The sequence below is a fragment of the Coccinella septempunctata genome, chromosome 7 (assembly GCF_907165205.1).
Source record: "Coccinella septempunctata chromosome 7, icCocSept1.1, whole genome shotgun sequence".
Lineage (NCBI taxonomy): Eukaryota > Metazoa > Arthropoda > Insecta > Coleoptera > Coccinellidae > Coccinella > Coccinella septempunctata.
Genome location: NC_058195.1, coordinates 20,048,255 through 20,061,816, shown reverse-complemented (window position 1 = coordinate 20,061,816; position 13,562 = coordinate 20,048,255). Strand labels below are relative to the sequence as shown.

The 13,562-nt window shown below is 35.0% G+C and overlaps 1 protein-coding gene across 2 annotated transcripts in view; it reads left to right on the top strand.

Moving 5' to 3' along the window:
• LOC123317891 (disks large homolog 5) overlaps positions 1-13,024 on the top strand; it is a 128,119-nt gene extending 115,095 nt beyond the window's left edge. The window contains exon 8 of one of the 2 annotated variants that reach the window (XM_044904503.1): positions 12,751-13,024. In XM_044904503.1, the coding sequence (XP_044760438.1) occupies positions 12,751-12,943 (193 nt within the window). In that variant the 3' untranslated portion in view covers positions 12,944-13,024. The remainder of the gene's footprint in view (positions 1-12,750) is intronic. The other variant, XM_044904505.1, reaches the window with a different exon arrangement.
• Positions 13,025-13,562: the final 538 nt, after the last annotated feature.

Here is a 13,562-nt window from a genome sequence, read left to right as displayed (position 1 = left end):
AGCATTATCTAATCAACTATCGCTGCTTGAAGCCCCGGGAAACAAATCGCGTTTATATTTCAATGGATTTCCAAAAATGCATCAATAAATTCTTATTATGCATTTTCAATCAACAATATTTTCATTCTCCGGTGTCTTCGATAAAGACCATGATTTATTCATCAACAATAATAATAACTTTATCGCTTTATACCAATGATATCTATTCAACATTTCATTTATTGCCTAGAAATATTTAGGAATGCTATATTATATTAAGCACATATAACTTAATAATTTTCATGATCGATACTCTGGACATTCTTTCACTTTGTCCTTATTTTGGGTAAATTCAACCCAATTCACTCTTGTGAGATTCATATTAACCTCCACCTTAAATTGCCAATTCATCACAATCACTTTGTTCTTATATACTAAATGTACCAATTTCATTTCATAAACGTGTTGATGTCAGATTTACCTACTGGTTTTGGTTCACCAGTTTCTTTCTGCATTATTATCGATTCATTCACCTGATTTACCATTATCAGATTTACCTACTGGTTTTGATACAAAATCAGATTCACCAGTTTCATTATCAGTTACCTTTGAGTTACTGATTTATCGTTATCAGATTTACTTACTGGATTTGATACAAAATCAAACTCACTAGTTTCATTCTCAATTATCTTTGAGTTACCTGATTTATCGTTATCAGATTTACCTACTGGTTTTGATACGAAATCAAACTCACTAGTTTCATTCTCAATTATCTTTGAGTTACCTGATTTATCGTTATCAGATTTACCTACTGGTTTTGATACGAAATCAAACTCACCAGTTTCATTCTCAATTACCTTCGAGTTACCTGATTTATCGTTATCAGGTTTACCTGCTGGTTTTGATACAAAATCAAACACACCAGTTTCTCACTTCATATTTCAATATCTGATTTTCAATCACTATCAGATTCCTACATGAAGCCATGCTATCAACTCAATAAAGTCCGTACCTGCGTCTTATTGCATAAACTATATGACTTTCCATGACTGCTGTATATTTTCTTTTATACCACCTACTGGTTTCAATTCAATAGAGTTCATAACAGTTTGTTATTGCATTAAATTTCGGATTTTAGTTCACTATCAGATCTCATTCTGCAGAAAGGTAGATAGTTTTTTTTTTTTTTAGCTTTTGACTAGCAATTCTTCAAAGTTTAATAAAATTCAAATTCAACAGAATATTAGAGAGAATCGTCAATGTGAATATGATATTGTAATTTATAATCATCACATCTCTATTTTATATTTGGATATGAAATGAGTCACTCCAACTTCATTATTTTTCAGGGTATTGAAATGATTATAATTATTTCGAATCATAATTTAAAATGAGCTAGACTCTGAAGACTCAATTGAATCCCTTTTTTGTAAAAATAGCTTCTATCAAGATATGAAGTTGTTCAAAGTGCTTTATGAATTTTTTATTTATTTTTTTTTTTTCATCGAGAATCAGATTCTTCGAAACAGCCAAGTTATGAAATATAAATCAAATTACTCAACAATCAGACTTCAACAACCAATTTGGAAGACAGACATATTTAGGTATTTTGCTATTCCAGCAATCTATATTTTCACCATTAAAGAGATTGGCTTTCGAACTTCTACAGTAGCATATCATAGTGTGAATAATATGAAGATTAGGTCATGAAAGTTATATATTTCAATTCTTATTCAGATAATTGAAGACTCAATTGAAATATTTTTTTTTTTTTTATGAAGCCTTTAGAACATTTCAAAATAAATTGAATACTCAATTCATTTTCAAGCTATATTTCCGATAATGATCATGAACTCCTATTTTTATGCCTTTGAACAGAACTTCTACTTTTTACTTTCACCAATCAAAGAAAATAACTTCAACTTATGTCAGCTTCTCCTGAAATGATATTTTTGCTTAGGCAAATGCGGAAGCTGGTTCCTATATTGAATGATACCTACTCAATCTCAATTTCACTATTTTTTTTTTTGGTTCGAAATCTAATATTGGCAACGATGTATGCATTCAAAACATTTAATTCAAATATACAAGAAATGTCCCGATTTCGGAAAACTATCAATTACTACTTATGAAATTATAAATTATGGTTCAGGCTCTTCATTTCAAGAATACAAGAATTGAATTTTTTGTTATTCTTTTTAATCAGTCACATTATATAAATGTAACTGACCTCGAAAAGAAAAATTTAATATTCCTTAAATGTCATCTTTACTGTGTTTTGATTTTTAAGGCAAATTCGATATTATATTTTATATCCAGATAGTTCATAAACTACTCTTGAGATATATTCGAACGGATTTTTTTTCTGATGAAATGTCTTCTAAGTTGGTTGAGTCTGATTTATATTTCGCTTGAGTACCTACCTAATTCAATTTCAAAATTCAAATCCTTTTCAATTGAATTTTAATTAGGGAATTTCAAATCAAAATTCGATTATAATGCCCTTCAATGATAACTATCATTGAGAAAATTCCTTTTTACGAAATTTTATAACAGTCACAGACAAATTGATTTTGTCTAGATTCAACGAGCTTTCGTTTTACTTATCTGAAAAACCCTACAGGCTGTTGATCAATATAAAAGAGAAGACGCCCATTCTCTAGCTCCTTAATTCCCCTTGTGATGGATTGTTGCATCTTGATCCAACTCTGCTACTGACTGAAAAACACTTCGTGGTCTTTCGTAGGACTCATCGCTGATCATCAGCTAACTACGCACATATTGCTTTTGAACCGAGTTCACTTCACTTCACTCACTACCAAATTTTTCATTCTCAATAGTAGAAGGAAACTTCTTATTATTTCACTAATTAACTTCCTGAACGAAAGGTATATTCGCAATTAACAGCGGCGAATTTATTTTTAACAGAGCAAGCTGGGCCGATAACCTGTTGGAAATTAGGTTGGTTTAGGATAAATTCTTCTTCAATGAAACGCACTCTGTGAAACAATCTTTATATTAATTCAATCGATTTAACGGAGGTCGATCTATACTCTCAATGAATATCAAACCAGAACTAACTAAACGGAGAGAAATATCTCATTCCTAAAAGATGCTTATATACAGTATATAGGCTCCAATAGCAAAGTACATAATATGGTTATCACAGTCGAAAACTGCTGGGGTATGTTATTCAACACTTTTACCGCCAGCACTAATATTGTTGACTAATAAACCAATCGCATTTGACATATTTATATTTGTCGAGAATTCTGAATGAGTAAGGGATTTGGTTTTGCTTTACTCTGATGAATTTATCTCAACAGTTCTTTTATGGTCTTGTCCGGAATAATGTTTAATTGACTGAACATTAGTTCCTGACTGCCATCATATAGCACCATATACAACAATTTCATGTCATCCATTTGTATTTCAATCGCGGAGCATTCGAAATGACCTTTTATTGAGAACTTGTTGATCTTTTTCTCTGTTGTTTTCACACCGAGTCTTGCATATATTGCAACTCCCCCATGCTCGCCAGCATCTCTACAATATTGCGCCCTTAATGTGGAATCTTTTATTTTATAGAAACTTAGCTGATTTTCTGACTTCAAGTGTTCACTAAGACACAATACTTTAATGCTCTTATACTCCTTAATTATTTCTTCAAGATATTTTTCAAGATATTTTGTTGATTCCTTGAGAAATTGGTTTCATTTGTTCCTGCGAACAGAAATGCCACTTTCTATCAGTCAGAGAACTGACATCTGAACTGAACTAGCCAATTTGCCATCGTCAAGGCGGTGGAGCGTACTCCATTTGGGGCCTTGACGATGGCAAATTGGCTAGTTCAGTTCGGATCGTAACACTCGTCGATATTCATATCGTCGGGTGGTATGCATCAGAATTTATCCTTATTATTAATATTATTATACATAAACTGAGTGCATTATATGAAATGACTTAGAGATTTTTCTTTCGTATTTTTATCGACATCGTTAGTTCATTCTCTGCGCGGTAAATCTTCGGAAGCGATTTAACGTATGACTGAGCTAGTTTCATGCCCGTTTCAATATACCATAATATACTACTTTTCATTCTGAATTGAATGGTGTGTCCAACTCATTTTCGGACAAAAATTGACATCAATGGTTTTTTCCCTGTACCCTTCAAATATGAATTCGTCCGGATCCTATTCCCTTGTGTCAAGTGTGCCATGCAAAGTGAAAATTGAATTTCTTAGAATAAATTATCTAGTTTTTCATGGAAATAACCAAATTTCGGTAAGGGATGTAAAAATATAGATATTGGGGCCTGAATGAAAAATCATGATACTCTGAGTACTGCCCTGAAATTATTGATATTTCTAAACCATTTGAAAGAGCTTTCTGAAGTGAACAAATCCATAAAATTTGATCGAAATCGGACCCTGCAGTCCAGACTTATGGCTATCGCAAATTTTGGCCAATATTCATGAATCACCCCGTATCTCCGACTCATGAAACACCCTGTAGAACCGTGAACTCTTTACATTGGTTCCGGGCGTTTGCCTATAAACCATTTATCCCTTGATCGGTTAATTTCTTCTTGCACATTGTCGTCCTAGGGTTTTCATGTTCGTCCATTTCGGATATCCCTTCTTAGTATAGTTTTCATAAGTTTCCGTTCTCATTTTAATCTCTCCTCAATTGATCTCGCGGTCTCCTTTTGTAAATTCTCATTCTTCCTCCGGATCGTAGTCCACTAGTTTCCTGAGTTCTTCGTTTGGATATTCCTTCGCTGTTTTTTATTCTTGTTTCCTGTAAGGCTATAATATCAGGTTTTCTCTCTGATATTTTTTCTTCTATCTCGGATTTTCGAGTTCTGACCCCGTTTATGTTCCAGGAGACTATTTTAAGGGAATTTTTCCTAGTTGTATGTTCCATTATTTCAGTTTTTTCTCCATCTCTCTTTAAATTTTCAGCATGATTTTGTTGAAAAAAATTTCCGTAAAAGTGTCTAAATCGTCGGCGGATTCGGAGACTTTTCTGTTTTCTTTTGTTTTGTTGATCGTAGGTTTATCTTGGGGCATTTTCTGTTGCTCCTTCTGTACTGGTTTGGGTACTTCTTTTTTCTTGTCGTCTACTTTGGAGAGAGTGGGCTTCTTTTTCTCCTGGACTTTTTGAGGAATCGTGCTATGCTGAGCCGATTTCTGGCCTGTTTTCCTCTTCCTTGTCACTAATTTGAATTCGCTACTTCCTTTGTAGCTTGCTGGATGGCCTTCTTCACCGCACAGAACGCATGTGGCATTTCTCTCCTCACCTTTTCTGGTAAGTTCGCAATCTTTTCTGCAATGATTGCCCAAACATTCAACGCATCTGTATGGGAAAGAGCGCTTGTTTTGGGCATGTCTGTACCTCTGGCATCTGAAGCATTGGCTTGGATTTTCTGCCCTTCTTTTTGATTCCACTACAATGCAGAGATTGTAGAGGCGTTTTATTTCGAAAATCTCCTTTCTCTGTGTTTTGACCAGGTATAAGGGTATAAACTTTTTGGTTTTATTGGCTGTCATTCTGGACACCTCGGCGTCATGGATTCCTTGGACCTTTAGATCATTTTTGATTATATCTAGGTCAGCTTCTACTGGGAGATGCCTTATGACTGCGTAGATCTTTTTCTCTTCCTCCATCTGGTAGGTGAAGTACTCCTTACGAATCTGGTCAAAATATTTCGTAATGTTCCTGTAGTCGTCCACAGTCGAGGCTACGATCCTGATTCCGTCTTTTACGACGGTTGCTCTGTTGTAGCTGAATTTCTTCAACTGAAACTTGAGTTGCAAAATTTGTCTTCATTTCCGGTTCTGAAGCTACTACCTGTTTGGAGGTATTTTTGGGGACCGCTACCGGCTTTGCAATTTCTGCAAATGTGGGGGATTTCTGTACCGCAATCTGTTTTGCAATTTCAGCAAAGCTAGGGGATTGAGGGGCTTAGTTTTTATTAACTTCCTCTCTCGAGAGGCGTATCTCCCCGACCAACTGAGCCACGGTTTCAGTTATTTTATTTATTTGAGCCTTCAACTGCCCATTCTCTTTTTTGAGCCTTACAAGCTCCTCTGCTTCTCCATCGCTGAATTCTTCGGTGTCCGTAGCTTCCATGTAGGAACTTTCATTGTCTGAGACCTCCGACATGGCTTTTTGTCCGTATTGAACTATATGAGGTGTTTCTGAATAATAATGAAATATTGGAAATCCTCACTACTATGTTACTATTGAGCTATGTGGCTAAGTTATATATTTTCTATACTGTCAGAAAAATAAATCGACTCACCAGTGATATCCGTGGAACCATCGATCAATGATCTGGACTCAGACACTGAATACACTGAATTTGAACGAATTTCCGCTCTATAACACATACACTTATAGAACAAAAAACTTCGGAAGTTTTATAGGCGGAATCAAAAATTCCGTAGCTTCGCTAGTGTACACTTTCACTTCGACTTTCTCTTCCACTTTCACTTTTATAGTACTCTGAAAAGCGTCTGAACTGGTCGAGGTCTCACTCGAAACTGTGCTAAGGAAATAGTATATTGTTGAACATTATATTCACATACGTCGAACAAATCCAATAACCAATGTATATATCGCCTTTTTTTCCGACCGAAAAAGGGAGGAGTAATATCTGTGTTGTCCGGCTGTTGAGGTAGGACTTCCTATTTTAGTTTTTCTGAGTATACAGGTTGTTTCATGAGTCGTTGGCCTTAGCCTAATGGTGAATGTAGGTCATCCAGGCCCTTTAGAAAAGTTTCTTATTTTGTATCCTAAGACCATTAGTTTCGGATATACGGGGTGATTCATGAACATTGGCCTAAATTTTCGATAGCCATAACACACAATTTTTTCAGGGCAGCACTGAGAATATCGTGATTTTTCTCTCAAGCCCCGAAATCTATATTTTTCACATCCCTTGCAGAAATTTCGTTATTGCCATGAAAAACTAAATAATTCATTCTAAGGAATTCAATTTTCACTTTGAATGGCACACTCAACACTAGAGAACAGGAATCGAACGAAATCAGGTTTTAAGTAATTGGTTCGAAATGCTTTTTTTGTATTTTAAACCCTCGGCACTCACTGAGTGTTCGTGAAAAAGTGATTGAAAGTATGCAAAATCGGGCTGTGAATTCTTTTGAAATTACATTTTGAATTTAGATACAAATGGTGTAAACCCTATTTAAGTAAGCTATGTTTTAATCTCGACTTCGTTAATTAACAGATTTCAATATCTGGAAAAGAAGTCAATAATGGGTCTTTTTTGTGTTATTCTTCATTGAAGTTTTCCTAGCTTTCGTTCACAATTCTGAACTTCTTCAGGGACTAAAAACATATAAAACACCAAAGTCCTTTTTTCAAAAATTCGCATTGATTGTGAGTATCATATGATAACATAAGGTACAATGTCCATTGACTTTGGTGTTTTATATGTTTTTAGTCCCTGAAGAAGTTCAGAATTGTGAACGAAAGCTAGGAAAACTTCAATAAAGAATAACACAAAGAAAGACCCATTATTGACTTCTTTTCCCGATAGTGAAATCTGTTGATGTAAACCCTCTTTGATGTGATACGTGAGTGAATTCGATTTGAAACATATAAAATTCGGACTCATATTCCGCAGGAAATATGCTAAATCCGGCTTTTTTCAAACATTTGATTATTTTCTGTGGGGTTATCTGAAAGAAAAAGTATATGCCACTGAAATTACTTCACGGGAGTATTTGAGAGATAGAGAATATAAAAAGCCTGCGCAGAAGTTGAAGAAAATCCCGATATGATAAGAAGGGCAATAAATAATCTGATTTTAAGAGCTAGGAAATGTGTCGAGATAAAAGGACTCAATTTCGAACATCTCTTATGAAAGGTACTACATTTTTATTGTTGTCTTATGAAAGGCAATAAATAGGTTTCAAGTTTTTCGGATGAATACATTTCAATACTTTTGGGTGTTATGAAGCTTACGGAACATATTTTCCAAGGGGGTTTATATCATTTGAATCTAAATTCAAAACGTTATTTCAAAAGCATTCACAGCTCGATTTTGGATACTTTTAATCACTTTTTACGAAAAGAGTGGAACAGAATTCAAAATACTTCGAAATCTCGACAAAAGATAATGAATATTATCACCACAGGAATAAAAACAGGACCGCATTTCGAAAAAATTCCGATTCCTATTCTCTTGTGTTAAGTGAGCAATGCGAAATGGGAATTGAATTCCTTAGATTGAATTACGTAGTTTTTCATGCCAATAACGAAATTTCTGAGAGGTATGTACAAAATATAGATTTTGGGACTTGAAAGAAAAATCACGATATTCTCAGTACTGCCCTGAAAAAATTGATATTTCATAAGCCGGTTGAAAGAGCTTCCTCTAGTGAACAAACCCATTGAATTTAATCGAAATCGGACCTTGCATTCTAGTGTTATGGCTATCGAAAATTTACGCCAATGTTCATGAATCATCCTGTACCTCCGAAATTATTGGTCAACAACTCATAAAACATCCTGTATGCTAGCGGTCAAGCATTATCATACCATTGTCGTGTTTGTCGGCTTATTGAGGCCTTTTTTTTCGGGTTGAGCCTCACGACTCATGAAATAAGGATATAGCGAATATAATGTAAGTAAGGAAATCTCTTTAATCTGTGACTATGCATCTTTTCATTATGTGACAATAGATGGAGATAATAGGACCTACATACATCGCGATCGCAACTTTCCAACAACACACAAAATGAAATACATATAATTACATAAAGAGCCGACACATTTGATTGAAACACGAAGACACATGCGCTATCGCTCGTCTTAGGCTGGCCATATACGTATACGTGTACCGCAAAGGATCAACTTTCATGTCCACCTCAATAGGTAAACCTCGGCTTATGTGCCACTACATCCGCTGAAACTCCAAAGGTGTGGACTCAAACTTTCAGCTTTATATTGCCGAGTGGTGGGGACTGGATGTCACAGTGGAGCTCACGCTTAAATATTCATTTCTTTCCAAAAAGAAACTTTTCAACCTGCAATATCTCGCGAACTATTCGTTGAAGGAAGATGCTGCAAAGAGCATTTTTCGTCTGGAGTAAATTCCGAAGATGAGGTCATATTCATTTGTATATTGATTCATTTCAAGATAGCCGAAAGAACTCTTCAAATGGAGCATATTTTCGAATCAAATTTACAATGTTAAAACTGATTATTGTGGGCTATCCTTGAGAGTTGGAAATATGACTTATGACTTATTTATAGAACTTCCTGAGCTCTACAAAACTCTAGTTGCTAAATTTTCCTTATCTCTTATAGTTTCCTCAGCGTCGTACATAATAGCCGGTTTACAATAATTATCGTCATATTTCAACCGAAATCATTAACAAATTTCTTTTGAATCACTCTATCTATTGAAAAAACCACATCAAAATACGTTGCGTAGTTTCGACGATCTAAAAGCATACACAGGGTGTGGCGTAATGAATGGATAATATGGTGCCTGCGGTTAGAAGTCCTTAGGGCGGTTCAGAAAAATATATTTTATAATAAGGATAAATTCAGATGCATACCACCCGACGATATGAATGTAGGATTCACAATAGTGTAAATATTGTAAATAAATGTTGTCGTTCATGGAAGACTTTAGAAATCCGAACTTTCCGAAGTCTTTCGTTGAAGAAAATAGGTCACAGATTTGCGCCTTGAAGAAAAGCAGATTTCTAAAGAAATCTGTTTCCTATAGAAACAATAGATAACTAGATTTATCGCCAACCCCTACAGATGTTAAGAGAAAGGCGAGGAGAAAGGTCTGAACTTTATGGCAACAGCATGTGTAGCATTAAGTCATTGACGCTGGCGTGAACAAAGCTTCTTTTAACATTGAGATACGCCAGATGACGTTTGCTGATTAATGGGACAATTTGAAGACGGGGTAAGTACCATCCCATGGTACTGCTGGAGTCCCATTGGTCCAAAAGTAAAAGAGACATCCCCTAAGTTTTCCAATCAGAAATGTGGGTGGGCCTTGAAGCTTTAAAATCATTGTTCTTTCCAGAAAACATTCATTCATTCATTCAGAGAGTTAGATTCAGAGATTCAGATTCAGATTGATTCGCTAAGTTTCGGGTTCAGTTCTGAATATAGACGAAAGACGAATAGACGATTCAATTATTAGATGTTTAGGCGATTAGACGATAAGAGTTTTATTTAGAAGTAAAGAAAGTTTAGAGTAATAGTCAGCAATCGGTCACAATATATTTAATATATTGAGAGTGAATCCAACGTGTACATTTGTTAATAAACTTGTAAATAGAGTTCGAGTTTTATTAACAACACCATTAAGAAGAGGGGAAATATAGGTTTATTTTTGTCTGAAAGAGAATCATACCCTAGACCAGATAAAAAAGCCTACATGAATATCGACAAGTGTTACGATCTGAATTGAGCTAGCCAATTTGCCATCGTCAAAGCCCCAAATGGAGTACGCCCCACCGAAGAAAAGCAGATGCTGACCATGGTTTCGGCCTCATTTGGCCTCATCAGAGCAACATAGCATTTCTCCACGGTGGAGAACGTTTGGAATTGATGAAACTTTATTCAATGTTGGCGTGTTCTACTGGGTAATATTCACCTAGAGCGCCACCCAACATGAAACGGTGTCCGATTCAATCCCCTCCAGATAGAAACAATAATAAATTCAGATCTGAATTCAGATCTGAATTTATCCTTATTATTTTATTCATTGCCATTGAGGCGTTATCATTCTTCATTGATATATTTTATATTTAGTAAAAGTCCCTTGGTTTTCGAGATATTGGAGATTTTCGAAAATTCAAGAAAATCACACCCTTCGTCACTCATTTTGCAGGCAAGACTCCAAATGGAGGAATTTGTTCAAACTGTTTTTTGGATAGTATTCCTAAATAGATGCGCTATCGAATGTAAATCATTATTTTTGGGGCGCATGAATAGTTTTTCATGAAAAAAAGATATAACTCAAATTTTCCGTTTTGCTAATTTTTTTTTCATAAGTTCAACCTAGCGCGATGTGAAAAATAATACGGTTACCTGAGAGCCAATGCAAGAAAAAACATGCCCGTTTCATTAAGGTTCCGAAATGGTATAACTCACTCTATTGCCAGCATTAAATACAAAATAAATTTCTATTACAATGAGTCATTCAAGGCAGAGTTTGATGATGTAAGCCTTTTTCCTTTTAGCAAGTGAAATGAGACTTGCAAGCAGAATAAAGCAATTATTCATACGAAGTTATGAAGCATCTAGTAGAGCCCCTGATGCCCACTTTGAGCAGTTTTTGCAAAACACGATTCAATTAAACGATAATTTGAAATTGGTTTTTTTCTCTCGTATTCTTTCATTATTTAGCCCTATAGTTATGAAGTTAATAGTTTTTAAGCGAATTTCAAGTAACGAAGTGAATTTAAGCACTTTTGTAATTAAGAAAAAAAGCTAAAATTTGTTACAAAAATGCTGAAATTTAATTCATAACTTGAAATTAACTTGAGAATATTGATTTCACAACGTTGGGATTCAATAGTAAAAGAAAACGAGTAAAAATAACAATTTTAAAATATCGTTTCATTGAATAAAGTTTCACAAATGATGTTTAAATTGGCCACCATGAGTTCTGATACATTCTCTTTAGTCTATACTTTCTAAAGAATCATAGCTTTATTGCATATCAACAATTTTAAAATGAGTATCGTTTCATTGAATTAAATTTCACAAAAGATGCTCTAAGAGGCCACCATGAGCTTCAGTACATGCTCTATACCTCCTTATGTAAGTTTGCTTTATTCTGCTGGCATTTCTAATTTAAGCTGCTAAAAATTTTAGAAACAGTGTTTACATTAAAGTAGGCTTCAACTGATTGCAATAGGAATTTATTTTGTATTAAATGCTGAAAATACAGAGAGTTATACCATTTGGGAACCTCAATGAAACGGGCATGTTTTTCTTGCATTGGCTCTCAGGTAACCATATTATTTTTTACACCGCGCTAGCTTGAACTTAAGGAAAAAAAATAAGCAAGTCGGAAAAGTTGAGTTAGATCATTTTTATTCATTCAATGCGGAAACACATTATTAACACGCGACGCGACCCGATGAAACGTGATGCGTGTTGAGTCGAATAAAATGTATTGTTTTCCGTAGACTAGAATCATACTATGAACACCCGACGCGACGCCACGCGCGTACAATTTACGCGTCAGCTCGCGACGCGTGTTAATAATGTGTTTCCGCCTCAAAAATAATGAATTACATTCGATAGATCATCTATCCAGGAATACTATCCAAAAAACAGTTTGAAAAAATTCCTTCATTTGAAGTCTTGCCCGCAAAACGAGTGGCGAAGGGTGAATTTCTCTTGAATTTTCGAAAATCTCCAATATCTCGAAAACCAAGGCACTTTTATTAAACGTAAAATATATTTTTCTGAACCGCCATAGAGTCCTCTACTCGCAGGCTCCATATTATCCATTCATTACGCCACACCCTGTACAGGGACAGACAGCGGGAAGCGACTTTGTTTTATAATATGTAGTGATAAGGCGTAATGTCTCTTTGGGGTTCCCTCTGAACGATATAATACCTATATTTTCATTCAATAGATCTTCATATCAACAATTTACCGTTTTGAAAGCTTCGACTTGTGAATTTCATTACTATAAATGCTTTTGGACAATACTGAAACACCTACTTGAAAAATGCGTTATTTTTTTCAGATTCTCATTGGACAAACTAACAGGCAAGGCAGCCAAGGAGATGTTTGATCATGGTCAGAAATTAGAAGCAGAGTACCGACATCTCATAACAGCAGTATTAACAGCAGGAGCCAATGTAGCTCACGTCTGTGCTCAGGTTAAAGCTGCGGTTGATTTGGAACATTCCAGAAGTCAATGGGTGCCTTTACAATAAATTAAACTTATGGTCTTCCGAATAATTGATAAATTATATCATCGATAAAGATTCCTTTCAATAAAATCAATTTCAAATGAATATTTCACTCCTTCTATTAACTGAGAAAGTTTTAATAGTGAAGCTTGTTTCACAGTGATAAAACGTGTAAGCCGGCAAAACCATAGACGTAGAAACTGAGCATTCCTTAATCAGCCGTACAGAAAGTATAGCAGAAAAATGTGAAGGAGATAACCCAACGTGCGACAGATAATAATAATAATATTTATTTATTTATTATTATCCACTTATTATAGTTGTTCTCACAGATAACAAAAAATACATTCTGTATACCAATAAATTTTGAAATTTACAAGGCTGATACTACATATTCCTTCAAATGTCTTTTACTAGAATTCTGAGTCGACACTCACATCCACAGTATAAAGACAGGTGATGATCGTTCCGTTGCTTTATTTTTTTTACAAAGTAGACACTTTCCTGTCTACAAAGTCAACAAAGACCGCTCTGTATGACCGTATGACTCTATAGCTAGGTTCCTGGTACCTCGGGAACCAAAGGAAATGAAGAGGCAAATACACTTGCCACAAAAGGAGCACAAACTCCTTTCTTTGAGATT